The sequence below is a fragment of the Arachis stenosperma genome, chromosome 3 (assembly GCF_014773155.1).
Source record: "Arachis stenosperma cultivar V10309 chromosome 3, arast.V10309.gnm1.PFL2, whole genome shotgun sequence".
Taxonomy (NCBI): domain Eukaryota; kingdom Viridiplantae; phylum Streptophyta; class Magnoliopsida; order Fabales; family Fabaceae; genus Arachis; species Arachis stenosperma.
Window position 1 is genome coordinate 57,257,762 of NC_080379.1, and position 17,987 is coordinate 57,275,748.

The 17,987-nt window shown below is 34.8% G+C and overlaps 1 protein-coding gene across 1 annotated transcript; it reads left to right on the top strand.

Annotated features, from left to right (window-relative positions):
* Positions 1–11,844: 11,844 nt before the first annotated feature.
* On the top strand, positions 11,845–14,597 carry LOC130970734 (20 kDa chaperonin, chloroplastic-like). The gene is made up of 6 exons (XM_057896902.1): positions 11,845–12,416; positions 12,496–12,683; positions 13,154–13,333; positions 13,457–13,612; positions 13,806–13,883; positions 14,146–14,597. The coding sequence occupies exons 2-6, from the start codon at positions 12,513–12,515 to the stop codon at positions 14,317–14,319; spliced, it is 759 nt and encodes a 252-aa protein (XP_057752885.1). The 5' UTR covers positions 11,845–12,416; positions 12,496–12,512; the 3' UTR covers positions 14,320–14,597.
* The last annotated feature ends 3,390 nt before the right edge of the window (positions 14,598–17,987 follow it).

Consider the following 17,987-nt stretch of genomic DNA (forward strand, 5'->3'; position numbering starts at 1 on the left):
CACGCGTCCGCGTCACCCATGCGAATGCGTGGCCCTGTAAAATCGACGTAAACGGGTGTATGGCAGCAAGTTGTGATGGAGTGGGGCTAGAATGGTGCTGGAAGCACAAACCCCATCACGCGTACGCGTCGCTTACGCGTCCGCGTCGCCCACGCGTCCGCGTCACTTACAAATCGCGCCTACCGCACGAACGCGTGCTCCACGCGTCCGCGTCACCTACGCCGCACAGCTTATCCAAATCACCGCCAACTATCTTATCTTTTCTTCTCCAAATCTAAATCTTTTCTTTCCCTTCTTTTTCTTTTTCTTTCTTTTTCTTTTAATTGGTGTTGAAAATTTATTTGAGTCATTATTTTGCTTATGGATTATTAAGGAATTGTTTGACAATTATATATTACTTTTTATAGGGTTGCTTGCATGTTCAATTTAATACTTTCAATAACTTATTTACCATGCATGCTAAGTGTTTGTGAAAAAACCCGTATGGCATCATGCACTACTTTTATATTATCCTACTACTTTAATGCCTGTTTTTCACAAAACTCCTTTTATATTTTATTAATTAAAATATAATTGTCAATACAAACAGATTGTTAGTTTGAAAGAGATGATAATCTAACTTGGACATTAAATGCTTGATCTATGCTACTCATGCTTTTGCCAGCATGCCAATAAACATCTTGCATTTAATTGTCATTACATGCACTTGCTATATTTTCAATTGATGAACTTTTCACATGTAGTCATGACCATGTGTTAACAACATCCTTCTTTACCGTGCATTGATTATCACTTGTACCATCCTCTTTCTTGCTCTAACCCTTAACTTTAAAAGTTACTTTCTTTTTTTCCTTTTTCAGGATGGCTACCAAGAAGGGTAAAGAGAAAGCTACTCCCAAACCACCGGCAAGAAAAGGAACAAAAAGAGCACCAGCTGAGGAACGACAACCCCCATCCACTTGCACATCTTAGCATGCACCGAGGACGGTGTAATCTTTAAGTGTGGGAAGGTCGAAACCGATCTCTACGGGTTAGTTATTCTCTTCTCAACACCAATATTCTATTTTCTTTGTTTGTTCATTGTTGCATTGCATAATAGATTGCATGTGTTGTTGATTGTTTGCATTTAAATACTACTTAGTTGAAATATAATAAGTTTCTTCTAAAGACCCTATTTTTGAAAAATTTTACTAATTTAAAATCAAAATTTTTTGTGTTAAACTTGTTTGGAAGTTGTATTTGGAACATAGTTAAAAGCTAGAACACACAACCTGTGAGATTTTGAGCTTATTTACATGGTTACATTATTTAACCATAAATTTTTATTCTTGTGTGTTTTCTTCTCTATAATTGCAATCTTTGCTTTGTTCCATTTTATATGTCCATTATTTAGTATATTTACATGCTTGCATATGATTGAGGCCATTACTTATTTTTGCTCACTTATCCCAAATAGCCTACCCTTTCAATCAACTTTGTTAGCCCCCTTGAGCCTTTTTACCCCTTCTTCTATTTTATAACCACATTACTAGCCTTAAGCAGAAAAACAAAATAAAAATCCCAAGTTGAATCCTTGGTTAGCTTAAGATAGATATTGTGTATAAATTAAGTATGGAGAATTTTATGGGAACATGGGATGATAGAAAAAAAAGGGGAACTAAATTGAATAAGTTATTTGAAAATTTGGGAAGCATGCTCATGTGAAATCAAAATAATTAAATTACCATGTGCATCGATAAAAAAATTACTAATTAAATAAGGGATACAAAAATTACCCCAATGCAAAATAAAAAGAACCAATGCACATGGGACAAAATTCAAAAATAAATTTGGTGCATGAGCATGTAATACAAAAGTGGGAAATTTTGGGTAGCTAGGTAAAGAACTTTTAAATTAAATACAGCGTGTATGTTAGGTGAGATCTTAGACTAATTTAGGATTCACTTTGTTAGCTCACTTAGCCTTATATATACATCCTTACCTTTACCTCAGCCCCATTACAACCTTGAAAAGACCTCATGATGTTTGTATTGGTATACTAAATATTTGTTGATTGGTTAGATGAAGAACAAAGTTTATAAAGCATGACTAGAGAAGAGTAGAGTGAATTACCCTATACACTAGAGATATTAGAGTGCACATACACTACCAGTGAGGGTTCAATGCTTGATTCTATGTTCCCTGCTTTCATGAGCTATCTTCTTACAAGTTCACTTGTTTTCACTATATGATTTAAATTAGAGGAATTTGAATTATTTTTTTGTCTTGGAGAACTTATTTACTTTTAACCAAGTAGGAAGAAACATTTTGCATGTAGTTGTATCCGCATAAATAGGTTGCATTGCATACTCTCTATCATTTCTCTTCACTCCTTTATAGCTTCTCTTGAGCTTAGCATGAGGATATGCTAATATTTAAGTGTGGGGAGGTTGATAAACCACTATTCTATGGTTCATCTTATGCTCAATTGAGTGGTTTTTATCAATTCTTTACACACTTATTCATATAATTTGCATGAGTTTACATTTTTCCTTCTTGATTTTGTGCTATGATTGAAATCATGCTTTTTTGGCCTTATATTTGCTAATATTAATCCTCTCTTATTACCATTAGATGCCGTGATATGTGTGTTAAGTGTTTTCAGAGATTATAGGGCAGGAATGATCCAGAGGATGGAAAGGAAGCATGCAAAAGTGGAAGGAATACAAGAAATTGAAGGAATTGCCAAAGCTGTCAGCCTGACCTCTTCGCACTCAAACGGTCATAACTTGAGCTACAGAGGTCCAAATGATGTGGTTTTAGTTGCGTTGGAAAGATAACGTCCGGGGCTTCGATTTGATATATAATTTGTCATAGTGGCCATACAGCTAGGCAACGCGAACGCGTGCTCTACACGGACGCGTTGCAGTGACAAAAATCAGCGTGACAGATTTCGCAACCAGCGAATCCTGGGCTATTTCCGGCCCAGTTTCAAGCCCAGAAAACACAGATTAAAGGCTGGAAAGTGAAGAAATGAAGGGAGACGACTCATATTTCACTTTTCATAATTTAGATGTAGTTTTTAGAGAGAGAGAGAGAGGCTCTCTCCTCTCTCTTAGGATTTAGGATTAGGATTCCTCTTAAAGGAATTAGGATTTCATTCTTCTCAATTTCCAGGTTTAATGTTCTTTTTATCTATTCTATTGCTTTAATTTATGAACTCCATGTTAGAATTGAAATCTCTATTTAATATAATTTGAGGTATTTCAAACTCATGATTGCTTTCTTCTATTTATTATATAAATAATTTAGATTTTTTCCTTTGGCTTTGGTTGATTGATTGGTAACTCTTGAGTTGTCAAACTCATCGTGATTGATAATTGATATCTTTGCTGATTGATTTAGATTCCTATAACTCTAGTCTTTCCTCGGGAGTTGACTAGGACTTTAGGTGTTAAATTGATTTATCCACTTGACTTACCTTCATAGTTAGAGGTTGACTTAGTGGGAGCAAAAATATAATTCTCATCACCATTGATAAGGATAACTAAGATAGGACTTCCGGTTTTCATACCTTGCCAAGAGTTTTATTAGTTATTAATTTATTAATTTCTACAATTTATTTCTCTTGTCAAACCTTTTTAAAACCCAAAAATATTGTTTTCCATAACCAATAATAAAACACACCTCCCTGCAATTCCTTGAGAAGATGACCCGATGTTTGAATACTTCGGTCTATAAATTTTATTGGGTTTGTTACTTGTGACAACCAAACATTTGTACGAAAGGATTTTCTGTTGGTTTAGAAGCTATACTTACAACGCGATTATATTTGTGAATTTCTTTACCATCAATTAAATCTGATTGTCAACGTACTCCTCGATGCTAGGGGTTGACGAAGTGAGATTAACTCATCATAATTACCATAGTTGTAGTTATGACAAGGATAGGATTCCTTAACTTTCATTCCCAAGTCAATGCTCTTTTATGTATTTGTCACATTATCACTAGTTTTGATCTTATTTTCTTTTAATTGGCATTAATTGTCTTTTGATCCATTGTTAGTTCATTTATTCTTTAATTATTTTTAATTTCAATTCCATCCTTAAAAACCCACCTATTTCACAACAAAAAAATGTGCTCATCTAATTGCTAGTCCGAGGGAAGACGACCTGGAATTTAAAACTCCCGGTTATTTGTTTTGATTGTGAAAATCTTTTATTTTAAACTTCAATTGTGAGAGTTATCTGTCGATTTGGACTATACTTGCAATGGAAGTTATTTTGTGAAAAATCCGAATCGACGTTTAGGTCCCTATCATACATCTTCCTCCAAAATTTTTTCAACTTGTTTCCCCACATAATTGGCTTGTTTATCTATCCTATAGCAAGAGGAAAATGCTGCTTGTTCCCTCAAAAACCATGACCTCTAGCTTGTATCTATTTATCCGCACGAAAAACATACATAATTAGGATGGTTTATAACAAACTGAAGTAGCTATTAACACCGGTTTAGATCTTCATTACGACAACCTTATAGATGTGGTTCCATGCATGTGGCTATATTTGTCACATTCATATCTATTACCGACTGGTGTTTCAACTTTCTTAGGACACCTTCTGCAGGTCTTGTAATACCAATCATTATGGCTACAATTTATGGCCACAATATTTCCAGCAACCCAAATAGGACCCTCTTGCCATCCAAGCTAATATTAGATACAATTTGTTGTATACAAAATAATCAACCTATCTATAGATGTAGATTTCACAAAAAGTGAAACCCGAAAGGAAAACTTTAAATCATTGATAATATTTATTAAGCTGTGTGTGACTATTCCAAATTAAAACTTTATTTCCTTTACTTATCAAATCTATCGATTAAACACCAACACTAACAATAAAAAGTATTTAAATTACCTAATATATCTAATAATAAAATACACTTTATATATTTAAGCAATACTAGTTCCATAATGAAACAAAAAAGCTATTATATCCTAATGAAAAAACTATTAATTTACCTCTTTGAAACTCAGGGCCTCTTCAATGGTTTTAACTAATACAGACCCATTAATAATCTCTTCCACGCTAGACCAGCCACTCTGGTATGACATTTGACTTATTCTTAAAGTATTGGATGGTGCCCCCTTTAGCAATCTACGCGATATAGATTTTAGTGATTTTTACAGAATGTTTAGACGTTGCCTTAATCGATTTTTATCACAAAACAGAAAAATGTGAAATGAAACTATCTAACCTGTCCCTAAATCCAACAACCTCCTTCAACTCTGCATTGATGTATAGTTTGGAGATTTCAAAATTACTCTGAATCGAAATTTGTCCTATATGCCCTTGATAAAATTAGAAATACTCACAAATATCGAATGGAATCATTTTATTAAACTATGTGCTGGTTAAAAGTGCATACAGTTCCACCTAATTGCCTTAAAATATTTTATAACTACAATAAGTGGCTCCAGCCTTCTGTCTTCTAGATGTGGTAGTATCTCATCGGTCATTTCACCAAATAAAGTGCAATTAATCCTATTGTTTCTATATTTTAAAATAACACATATAGAAGAATGCCATTAGTACCATACAAAAGAATGCAAGTAGTATATGAATGTGAATTGTGTTATATGAATTACATATTTTTTTTTTATAAGAAAACTTGCTCTAGATCTTGCAACACCACAACCAGCCATTTGGTCTCCTTCCCTTTACTGGTGGCTAACTTTCTGGGATCATGCTTTCCAACTACCTCACCAATCATGTCTAAGGAAGAACAAAATAGATTTCTTGTAAACTTGATTTATATAATGATGATTTTAAACTTGCTGGGGAAAAAAACTAACCAAAGAGCTCTGAGTTGTCGATCTTATCGGCTTTGAGCAATTCGGATATAGTCTTGAACAGAAATACATCAAAAGGAAAGGTAGGATTCATAATATGATTGACTTCCATCCTGTGTGAAAAAGTCAGTATCCAGCGATATAGAGTGCGCTTTTTTATGATCTATTTTTCACCACTATAAAGTTCGTCATAATATACATCTAAAACACATGAAATACACCACTCCATTTTTTAATTATAGACTTGGGTATTGAAGTATGCATTTTTTAATAGAACAAACCAACAAATATATTTCATTAGAGACATCTATGCCTGTGTATTATACTGATTTAGGTGTAATATATTAGTAATTACCTTACTATCTTGAAGGATCATCTCTATGCTTCCAACCTCCTTTTCATTGAACTTACTTGGATATTCCCAAATCCTGATCACATATACCTTAAAGTTCCAACAAAACTTCTTTGTATTAACATAAAAAATATAGTCGTAGTTTTCACCCATCTTATTTTGAGTATTCGGTATGTGTTACGGTAAAGATAAGCAATGTTAGAATTTGTGGCTGAGGAATCAGGTCTTAAATTTCTTGAGAGCTTCGAATTGAAGTTTTGAATCCAATGGATAAAATAAGAGACATTATGAAAAAAAGTGTCTTATATATTATTTTTTCTTATATTATATAATATATAGTATAGATGATATAGAATATATATAATAACAATATTATTGTATTTGAAGTTTTTCGTTACTATATTTTCAGCAGGTTTCACATTATAAAATCAGCATACACACGTATTGAGCATGGAGTTGTGACACTAATCGAGTAACGAGATATGTACTAGTTACGTTTTATATATTAATAGATTTCTTTTTGGTAGGTTTTGATTATAAAGAAGAAATAAGAACACATGTATCAACCATTTTTTGAGGTGATTATATCTCCTAAAAAAACTTTCAGCTTTTTCTTGAATTCTTTCTGAGGTGTCCATATCAGCATGATGTACTTCTAATTTTATAAAAGTTTTGTTGTGAGATAAGCTATTGACACTTCTTCATTCACTTGTGCCTTCTTTATTTCTGAGGTTGATTGAACTCTCTTAGACACTTCAAGTGTGAGTTCTCTAAGCCTTAGAGTCTCTTCTTAGAGTTTTTCTATTGTCTTAGGTGATGACTTAAAATTCTCAAATTTTATTTTGATCTTCTTTTTCAACTCTACCTCACCCTTAGAATCTTTCGAGAAATTGATTTTGGTGAAAGAGCAGAGCAGACTTATTCTAAGATCTCTTATCACTAACCTCAACTTTATCATCACGAATGTGTGACATGCTTTAATTTTTTTTTAAAATATCAGATAGGATTTCAAAAACTTTCTCAAACTAATACCAAAATACAATTAACTTTTTTTTGATAAAGCAATCCGAAAAATTTGAGAGTAAAAACTCTTAGAAACAATTGAATAAATTTCTTTAACTTATGAGCATAATATCTTTTTTTTTCTTTATATTAAAATCATGGTTTGAGAATTGGGTCAATTTAAATATTTTAACTTTGTCAATTAGATATTAGTCACTAAATCGATTAAAAAAATTGATTACAAACGAGTTTGTTAAAAACTAATAAAAACTTTAATTAACTATTTCAAGCAGTATAATTTTTTAATAAATAATAAATTTAAAAATATATTTCTTACATAAATATAATATGTTATTATATTCGATTAAACCTAAAGTAAACTTCAATTTTTTTAATTTTAACTTGACCAATTCAATACTCTATTATCTATACCTGTCTGATCTAAAAGTGAACATAAATCAAATAATATTCGTATATCCGTAATATTTATCCGTATCTGTCATCGGATCCAATAAAATTTGATCTGCATCTTAATAGGATTGCAAATAATAATATCACACATCGATCCGCAGATCTGATCCGCAAATCTGGAATAAATAATATATATAGGTAACTCTAATCGGCAAATCCTAAATTACCCTCTTCTCGACTTCACCCGTTCATTGCTGCGCTCTTACTCACTCACCCGACCTTATCCGTCTCTCTGTCTTATCACCATTGTTCTCAAACTCTCGAGTTAACTCGTAAACTTGTACAAGTTTACGAGTTTAGATATGGAATTGAGTTAACTCGGGCATAGACTCTATCTTGAGTAAACTTGACTAGACTCGATCAAACTCGGACAAACTCATGAGTCTAGGACTGAGTTAGCGAGTTTGTGTTTTTCTTTATTTTTTCTCAAAAAAGCGTCATTTTGAAACCGAAAAAATACTTTTTTTATTAGGGTTACGATAGTACTGACGAATGGTTTTTTTGCCGGTGTAGAAATTATCAAGTGATCAATCGTAGTATAGTCTAAACCGACGCAAAATCCATCATCAAACAAATCTACAATCTATAATCGAGAGTATTAGTCCCGAGTCGTTCTTCCCTAGGAATGCTACAAGGATGCATGTATTGGTTAAGTGGTCTTTTTGTGGCTTGAAGAGTGTGGCATAAAAGTGTGAATAAAAGAAAACAACAATCAATCAATATTAAAAGCCTTGGCCAAGGTTGAACATTGGAAGTCCCATCACTATAGCTTCCGTCAATTGTGACAACAAAGGAGTGTTGCTTCACTTAGTTAACCCCTAATAATAGAGGAAAGTCAAGTAAAAGTAATTAACTCAAGTCACAAGTCCTAGTCTTACCCTAGGGAAGTCTAGCTTTAGTGCACTCTAAGTCAATTAGCAATCCTCAATTCTTAATCAACAATTGACATCCATTATTCAAGTGTCTCCAATGACTCAACCACTAGGCCAAGTGAGGGAATGCTACTCCATATCTAAAGTTGGCATTTTCTCAAACACTTGGAGAGCAAGAATGAAAGACATAGTAAAATTGAGAAGAGATTTAGAATCAAAGCAATTCAACACAAGAGATTAACAACAATTAACAATGAACAACAATGGAAAATGAGATCTTTAATGAATCAATAGAATTCAAAACAACAAAGTTAAACCTAAGATCTACAAGAATTGAACAATTACAAACACTAATTGAGATTAGAGATAAGGATCTACAACATAAACAAAGTAAATTGAGAGTGGCAATAGATCTCACCAAGGAATGGTTGAGAATTGAGAAAATGAAGATGAATCCTAGAGAGAAGTTGGAGTTTCTCTCTCTACAAATGTAACTAACTAAAACTATCTATCTAATGATCTAGAATTAGTCTATGGATGAATGTGTGTCAATCCCCTTCAATCCTTGGCTCTTATATGCATTTTGGCGCCAAGATTGGTTGCTGAAACCTTCCCAAAATCGCCAGGCACGTGCTGCAATAAAAGAATCACGTGCGGACTACGACGCGTGCGTGCACGGTACGCGTGCGCGTCCCTGGCTAATTCTGCGATGTGCGCGCGAGCGCCTTGTGCGCGTACGCGTGCTTGGCCGAGATCAATTCTTTGACTTTTTATGCTTCTCTCCACTTGCATGCTTCCTTCCTTGCTTTCTTTGATCCATGCCTAGCCTATTTCAATCCTGGAACTACTAGCGAACATATCAAGGCATCTTATGGAATCAAAGAGAAACTAGAATTCATCAAAATAAGGCTTAAAAAGCATGTTTTTACACTTAAGCACAAATAAGGGAGAGATACCAAAACCATGCTAATTCCTAGGCTAAATGTGACAAAAGGTTATCAAAATATTCTAAATTCAATACAAGACAAACCCTCAAATTGGGGTTTGTCAAGTACTCCCAAAGAATGAAAGAAAACTCACTCACAACTCACTCATCTGCGTCGTTTCTCTCAAGTCTCACTTTCTCCATGTCCTGCCGCAGTCGCCGTTCCCCGTCGAGCTGCCGTTGTTCGCCTGCGTCTGCTACCTCTGCTCTGATTTACGCAATTGTCTTTGTAAATTTTACCTATGTTTCCTGACGTGGCAGAAATTGGTCGATTAAGAATTTATAGAGAAAATAGCGTTGCAAGTACAGTTCTCAACCGACTAAATTCGCTTATCAATTTAGAAGGGGTTGTCATAAAATTTAGAAATAAAATACCGGGAGTATGAATCCCAGGTCGTCTCCCAACGAGTTGCAGAAAGAGTGCTACTTTATTAATCAGAGGTTTCCCAAGAAATTTTTGAGTTTGAGAAACAGAGAAATAAATGATTGAGAATTTATATAATTCGAATAAAAGCCTTGACCGAAAGAAGATTAAATAGAAGTTCTATCCCTGTTAAACTTTCCCAAGTGTGATAATAAAAAGGTTGTTATCCTACTTAGTTATCCTTCATATGACAAGGGAAAGTCAAGTAACTCTCAAACTAATCTTATCGCTTACGTCCTAATCCTTTCCTAAGAAAGGGTTAGAGTCGAAGACAGGAGAATTAGTCAACAACTTTCAATTAATATTAACACTTGAGTATTCCAATTCAAGGTTTTCCTTTTAATCAACTCCCAATCAAGTTAGGAAACTACTCCATTATCATGAATATAACTTTCACAGAATTAAGAGAGGAATAAAAGAAAGACATGATAATTAATAACTAAAAATCAATTAAAAGTAAAAATGGTTCTTTGCATTAATAAATCCCAAAATTATGAACATACTTATCTAAACAGAGTCAATGGGCAATAAAAGAATAAAGGAATAGAGAGACAAACTAGAATGAGGAAGCTCCAACGGAGGTAATGAATCTTCTCAATATCCCAAGCAAAGCACTAAAACTCTAAAACTATGAATGTAAAGAAAACCTAGAGGAAGGAGTAGAATTCTCTCTAGATTCCAAACTAAACTAAAACTATGCAGAATGAGAATGCGTCTTGAGTCTCTGCTTTTCCCACGCTCTAGTATGTGTTTCTAGACCGAAAAATGGGTCTAAAACTGGCCCGAAATCGCCCCCAGCGATTTTCTGCAACTATTGTACGTCGCGTCAGTCACGCGTGCGCGTCGTTTGGCAATTTTTCTTGTCACGCGTACGCGTCGCTCGTCCTGTGCGCTAATCACGCGCACGCGTCAAGTGTGCGTGCGCGTCGCTATGGAGTGCTCTAAATCACGCGCACGCGTAGGCCATGTGTGCGCGTCACGTCTCGCTGGTCAGCTTCATTGTTTCTTTGTGTTCCTTCCATTTTTGCAAGCTTCCTTTTCGTTCTCCAAGCCATTCTTGCCCTATAAGGCCTGCAACACTGAACACACAGATCACGGCATCGAATGATATAGAGAGGGATTATAATCTAACAATTTAAGGGCTTAGGAAACAAGTTTTCAATCATAATATTATATCAGAAAGGTAAATGTATAACATGCTAATTACATGGATGAATGTGAAAAGAATCTGATAAAAACCACTCAATTGAGCACAAGATAAACCGTAAAATAGCGGTTTATCATTGCCCTCTGCTTTGTATTTCTTCACATCTCCACTATCTGCAACTCCATTGTGCTCTCATCGTTCACGAGTTCGACTACTTCTCCTTCAGTCATATCTCTGCTCTGGTTTGCAACGTCCTAAAATCCATGACTATTTGTCGCCGCCATTTCGTGCTACTGCTGTACCCTTACCACCGCTGCCTGCTACACCCCTGTCTTCGATCTCCTATTGATGGGACTTTGCCATTTTTTTCTTCTTCCTCTATTTTTTGTATGTCTTTTGTCCTTTTTTTGAGCCTTTGTTTCTTGATTTAGTTTTTTTTTGCTTTTTAAATTTTATTGTTTCTAATTTTAGTAATTAATTATTTTGATTAGAGTTAATTTGATTATTTGATATTATTCAATGTTAAATTAAAGATTTAATATTATAAATTTAAAATTTTTAATTTTGTGTGTTCTATATTATATTTGTATAAGAATAATTATAGAAGATTTAAATGTGTATTTTAAAGTATTTATTATAATATATACTATTATTTTAATTTATTATATATTTTAAAATTGATATTATTAATTTTAAAATGTTAGAATTGAATATATATATTATATATAAACTCTATAACCGCGAGTTTACGAGTTAACTCGTGACTCGCTCAAACTCGCAAGATTGACAACCTTGCTAGTTATCACCCTCGGGCGTCATTCATTGACTACCAGCGGCGTCCATCCCCTTCTCACTCGCCGTCATCGTCTTGTGCTGCCTGGTGTCCTCAGCTACACTAAAAATTTCTCTCGTTCTTTGTGGTTACTGGTTCAACGCACTCGCCGCTTCGTTCGTTGCCACCGGGAAAGCTCGTCGGTTTCTAGCTTCTCTGTTCTAGCCGGTTCCCTGCTTCTCCAATCTCTCTGGTATTCCTCGCCTCTGTTCGTGTTCCTAGTTCTAGTTTCCACAACCTTGGTTCAAAATTTTGGCAGCCCATCTATATTTTCCGGGTCCGGGTTGGTAAGCGGGGCAAGCATACCACACTTGAACTAACTACTCGCTATCCACTCTCCAGCGGGACATAGAGCGTATATCCTAGTTCGTTCTAGAAGCATCTTTAATATCAGATAAAACCCAACCAACCTCCCTCTCTCCTAATCGGCTTAGGGTTTTTATCTTTTCATTCACTGCCTTCCCTCTCTCTCTAGTCGCTCACTCTTCTTCCACGAAGGTAATTGTAAATTGGATAATGATAATGATAATAATAACAACCTCATCAATTGTCTTATCAAATCTGTTTTGTTGTGCAGTGCTTAAGTTTTGGTCAATGGCGACAGCTCAGCTAACAGCATGCTCAATTTCCTCGAGGAATGTGTCGTCGTTCGAAGGGCTTCGACCTTCGGCGGTTCAGTTCTCCTCCGTCGTCAGAATTGGAACCATCACTCAAAGGTCCTTCCGGGGTTTGGTTGTCAAAGCCGCCACTGTTGTTGCTCCAAAGGTTCCTTTTTTACTTCGATGTTTTTTTTAATAATTATTATTAGGATAGAGAAATTTGTTGTAATTCGGTTAAAAGAATACTGTAATTGTGCAATAGTTTTTTTTATTAGTCTGTATGTTGCGAATATTGAAGAAGGTTGATATTGTCATTAGCATTCTAGAATATTAGAAGCTAGAATAAAAAACTTAAGTTTTTTAGGGTTTAACTTGGTATATGCAGTGCGAGCACAATTTATTTGCTTAAATTATGTAAGATGGTACAAAACTGTTGAAGAATGCAAACAGTCCTCAATCAAAACAGCTTCAGGGACCATTATCTTTTAATTTTAGGTATTCTGGTAAATTTCATGATTATCGGATAACTGTTGATATGTAAGCCTGGAGATTTTTGTTACGAAATTTTGGAGTACTCAATTTATGTGTTTTGTAAACCATTCTTGTATTGTCTCTGAGTGAGTGTTTCTCTTGCAGTACACTGCTATTAGGCCTCTCGGTGACAGAGTACTGGTTAAAATTAAGGAAGCAGAAGAGAAGACCGACGGAGGAATTCTACTTCCTTCAACTGCTCAAACAAAACCACAGGGTGGTGAGGTTGTTGCTGTTGGAGAGGAGAAATCAGCTGGGAAGAGCAAAATAGAAACTAGTGTTCAGGTATTGCTGATTTCTTGGAATCAATATAGTTTTAGTTATCTATGTTTAGCCTTTTTTCCCCTTTTTCAAGGGAACGTGATATTCTTGTCAATTTTAACTTGTTTGATGCTTCTCTTTGTATAGATTGGTGCGCAAGTTGTGTATTCGAAATATGCTGGTACTGAGGTGGAGTTCAATGGTGCAAAGCATCTTATACTGAAGGACGATGACATTGTTGGTATCCTCGAGACCGATGAGATCAAGGATCTTAAACCGATGAATGATAGAGTCTTAATACAGGTTTGATCCTATCTTCGTTAGAGAGCAGGATTTATTTTGTAATTTCTGCAATTCTGAAGGTTTATACTTTGGATTGACATTTATTATTCTGAAGTGTAGCATTGTAAGATAATATGGTCTCTGCTTTTAGACACGCATGTGATAGTTATAACAATATCTTTAAACATATCTATTAATTCAATTTTAACTGCAGGTTGCACAAGCAGAGGACAAAACTGCAGGTGGTTTGTTACTTACCGAAGCAACCAAGGAGAAACCTTCTATCGGAACGGTAAGTTTCTTTTGAATACTCTCTTCTTTGTAAAGATAATATACTTTACCCAACAACTCTTATGAAGAAGATTGCTTTGAGGCCTGTTTGGTACCTGAAAATGAGTATACTATAATTTATTAAGAAAATCTTGAATATAGATGACACTATTAAAAACAAAAAGCAAACATTTTTTTTTCATTGGCCCCTAATTTAGTGTGGACTCTGGTAAACAATCCTTTTGACTGAACAAAATCTGTTGTGATGTGTTGAATGCTGTTAGGTAATTGCGGTCGGCCCAGGGCCTCTTGATGAGGAAGGTAACAGAAAACCATTGTCTGTTAATCCTGGGAACACAGTCTTGTACTCCAAATATGCTGGGAACGACTTCAAGGGAAAAGATGGTTCTGACTACATTGCATTGAGGGTCTCAGATATCATGGCTGTCCTTTCCTAGTAACAAATTGTTTGTGTTTTGTAACTTAAAAATTTTGTGTTCTCGAGGAAAATGGATTATTTTTTATCTGCGATGACAATTGAAACATAGCTCATTGCAATTATCTTAGAAAATCTACAAACTTCTGGTGATGTCAATTGTTTTCAGTTGTCCGTAATTCCCACCTCTCCTCAAATGTTCCAAAAGCATGCAGGGAATCTTTTAGGGCATTTTAAAACCATTGATCATAGAGAACAGTATAATTCCTAGATTCGAGAAATTACAAGGTGTTCATTTAATTTCTGGGCTGAATTTTTTTCTCCATCGACGTTATGCACATTCTAGGGTCATCATGCACTATGCTAATTTAATGGTTTAATTTGAATTACACCAATTTCAACATTCATTATGGCAATATATTTTCTTTTCCCTCTACCTCCACCTTCCCCTCCTCTTCTGTGCTCCCGTTTGGATCCAATACCGCACCTTACTACTATGGTGATCCACTGTCCATCGTCGGCAAAGTGATTTTCAATCTTAACCCTGCATGATGATGGCTGTCATCGTTGCAGCTGGCCACTTCTTCGGCCTCTATTTCCAGGTCTAACTTGACAAGAGGATAAAACAACTATTGTTTTTGGACAAGGCTTCAAGTACCTGTCACCGCGTAATCAGAACCACTAATGTGGTACTTATTAGGAAATAATAGTTACAAATACAAAGTCACTGTAAATTGAGCATCATCTTCATCAATGAGCATATTACCATAGTTATTAGAATTGAACTCGTCACACTATTGGGTCATTAAATTACTAATGGGTCACAAGTTGAATTGGTTGCTCAGTTGCACTAGATATAATTAAATAATTATATAAAATCTAATTTTACTTTTCATGTTCATAATAAATGTTAAGTTTTTAGTTCCGATTTTTGATAAGTTGGATGACAACTACTTCAATACGTGGAGACATCAGGTTTCGCTCACAATTCAGAGTAGCCTAGAAGATCATCTATATCAATATAAAATCCTACAACAATATGGAAAAGATGTTGCCAAGAAGACCAAAACAGAAACTGAAGCTTTCAAATAATGGAGACTTGATAATCTCATCCTATCAACTTGGCTTCTTGCCTAAGTCTGACTACGTTCAAGAACAAGATTATTCGTTGTCAGCAATTTCATGAAATTCGGAACACAATCAACGATTATTTCTCTGAGCCCTCTGTCATAAGAATTCAAAGTTTGAAGGCTCAATTAACATCTATAGAAAAACTGGTACAATTCCTTATTATTTTCTCTAAGATTCAATATTTGGTGGATTCTTTACATGCTATTGGATACCAACATCAACAAGATGATCACATTTCTGCAATTCTTGATGGACTGCAGAGTACACTGTCTTCATCACTTCTGTAATGTCATGTTTGGGATCTTATAAAGTTTCAGAAGTTGAATCTTTTCTCAAAACCTGATGACATGCTCAATAGGTACAAGAAACCTCAAGGTGGCATTCCAATATAAAACCTTGCTCAACTTAATACACCTTACAATTTTGAATTTGATCAACGAGCTCTTTCTCGACGAAGTATATGTGGAAGATTTGGATGTGGAGGACGTTTCACCAATCGAGGTAATATGCCTTGGTGACAACTCTGTGGTCGTCAAGATCATGTTGTTCAGACATTATGTCACATATTTGATTCCAATTTCCAAGCATATGGAAATAGTTCTCAGTCACAACAATATGTGTTTTCCTACTCCAACACTCAGCCACCACCACCACCTTCTCAATTTCATCAGCCACGTGCTTATTTCGCAAATCCACAGAATTATCAAGAATATGTGTGGTACCTAGATTCTGGTGTTAATCACCATGTTACACCAGATTCACTCAATTTGCTGACTTCGACTCCGTCAATCCATGAATTTGATCAATTGTTTGTAGGTAATGGCCAAGGTACGAGAATTCTTACTCAAGGCTCTTCAATTTTTTGTAATAAAAGCAGTAAAATCAATTTTCTGCTTACTAAACTTCTTCAAGTTCCTCAGATTACTCAAAACTTGCTAAGTGCATCTCAATTTCCTTTAGATAATCATATCTATTTTGAGTTTTGGCCTTATGATTGTATTATGCATGATCAGGATTATTGAAAAGTTATTCTCCAAGGCAAAACTAATAATGGAATCTACTCTTTTCATAATTCGTTTGTACCTGCCTCTGATGAATCTTTAGTGAACAATTCTTGTAATAAGTCTGTTTCTTGTAACCAAAGTAATTCAGATTTGTCTACTAAAACAGCTTTTGTAGCACAAAACAATAAAGATGTAACAATTGAACCTTGACATAAATGTTTAGGTCACAGTTCAATGCAAATTATTTTCTCTATTTTGAAAAAATGTGGTGTTTCCGTTAATCTCTTTTGGCTACTGCTGCTCTACCAATGACTTTCTGGGAACATTCATTTACTTCTGCTGTATATATCATAAATAGATTGCCTAGTTCTGATTTAAATAACAAATCACAATTTGACATGCTCTTTGGAAAGATACCAGACAATAAGTATTTGAGGATTTTGGGTGTGCTTGTTTTCATTATCTTCGAACATATAACAAAGTTAAATTTGCTTTTAAATAAGAAAAGTGTGTGTTTCTTGGCTATGATAACAGTTATAAAGGTTACAAATATACGACAAAGAGAGTAAGATTCATTATTCAAGACGTGAGTTTTGATGAAACCGATTTTCCATACAACTCCTTATTTGGCACTAAGCAGTCTTCTTTGACTAACAATGTATCAGACCTTTACTTTTAGAACTCCATCAACCACCTTAGAAAACTACTATACAAACTATAACACCTCCTAGAGTCCTAGTGCTGCCACTATCACAAAATTGACATCTCTACCCCAACCAACTATATGCCTTGATACTCAAGTAACTAATGCTGTTCCTACACACAGTTTTGTATCACACAAAAACCCTATACCAACATCTAGCCTTGAGATATGTTTACCTTTTGATTTGTCTATCAGTTCTATTCCTCCTGCCACAATCAACACTCAGAGTATGTCGACTAGATCTAAAACCAAAAATACAAATCCTCAAGATCTTGTTTATCCACTCAAGAACCTTATGATTTGGTTCAAAATCTTTCAAACAATGTGAAACAAGCTCTTCAATGCCCTCAAGGAAAAGAGCTATGGATTCTGAAATTTCAGCTCTAACAAGATGTAAGACATGGGATTTGGTAGAATCACCAACAAATAAGACTGATATAGACTCAAAGTGGGTCTTTACTATTAAAAGAGAGCATTTTGGCAACATTACAATATATAAAGGTAGGCTTGTTACCAAAGGCTTTCTACATATTGAAGGTATAGACTATAGTCAAATTTATAGTCCTATTGTAAGGCCTACTACTATTAGGATTGTTCTTACTATTGCCTTGTCTCTTGATTGGACTTTAAGGCAATTTGACTTTGATAATGCCTTTTTAAATGACAATTTAGAAGAAGTTTATATGACTCCACCAGCTGGCTATCAATTTGACAATGGGTCTCAGGTTTGCAAACTAAAAAAGGTAATCTATGGATTGAAACAAGCTCCAAGAGTTTAGTTTGATATATTGATTGCAACTCTTTTAAATTTTGGCTTCACTCGCACCAAATCTAACATTTTTTAATTATTAA

Coding starts and splice junctions, on each gene's coding strand:
- LOC130970734 (XM_057896902.1), top strand. CDS start 12,513: ATGGCGACAGCTCAGCTAACAGCATGCTCAATTTCCTCGAGGAATGTG. Junction 12,684..13,153: donor CCACTGTTGTTGCTCCAAAG/GTTCCTTTTTTA, acceptor TTTCTCTTGCAG/TACACTGCTATTAGGCCTCT. Junction 13,613..13,805: donor ATGATAGAGTCTTAATACAG/GTTTGATCCTAT, acceptor TTTTAACTGCAG/GTTGCACAAGCAGAGGACAA.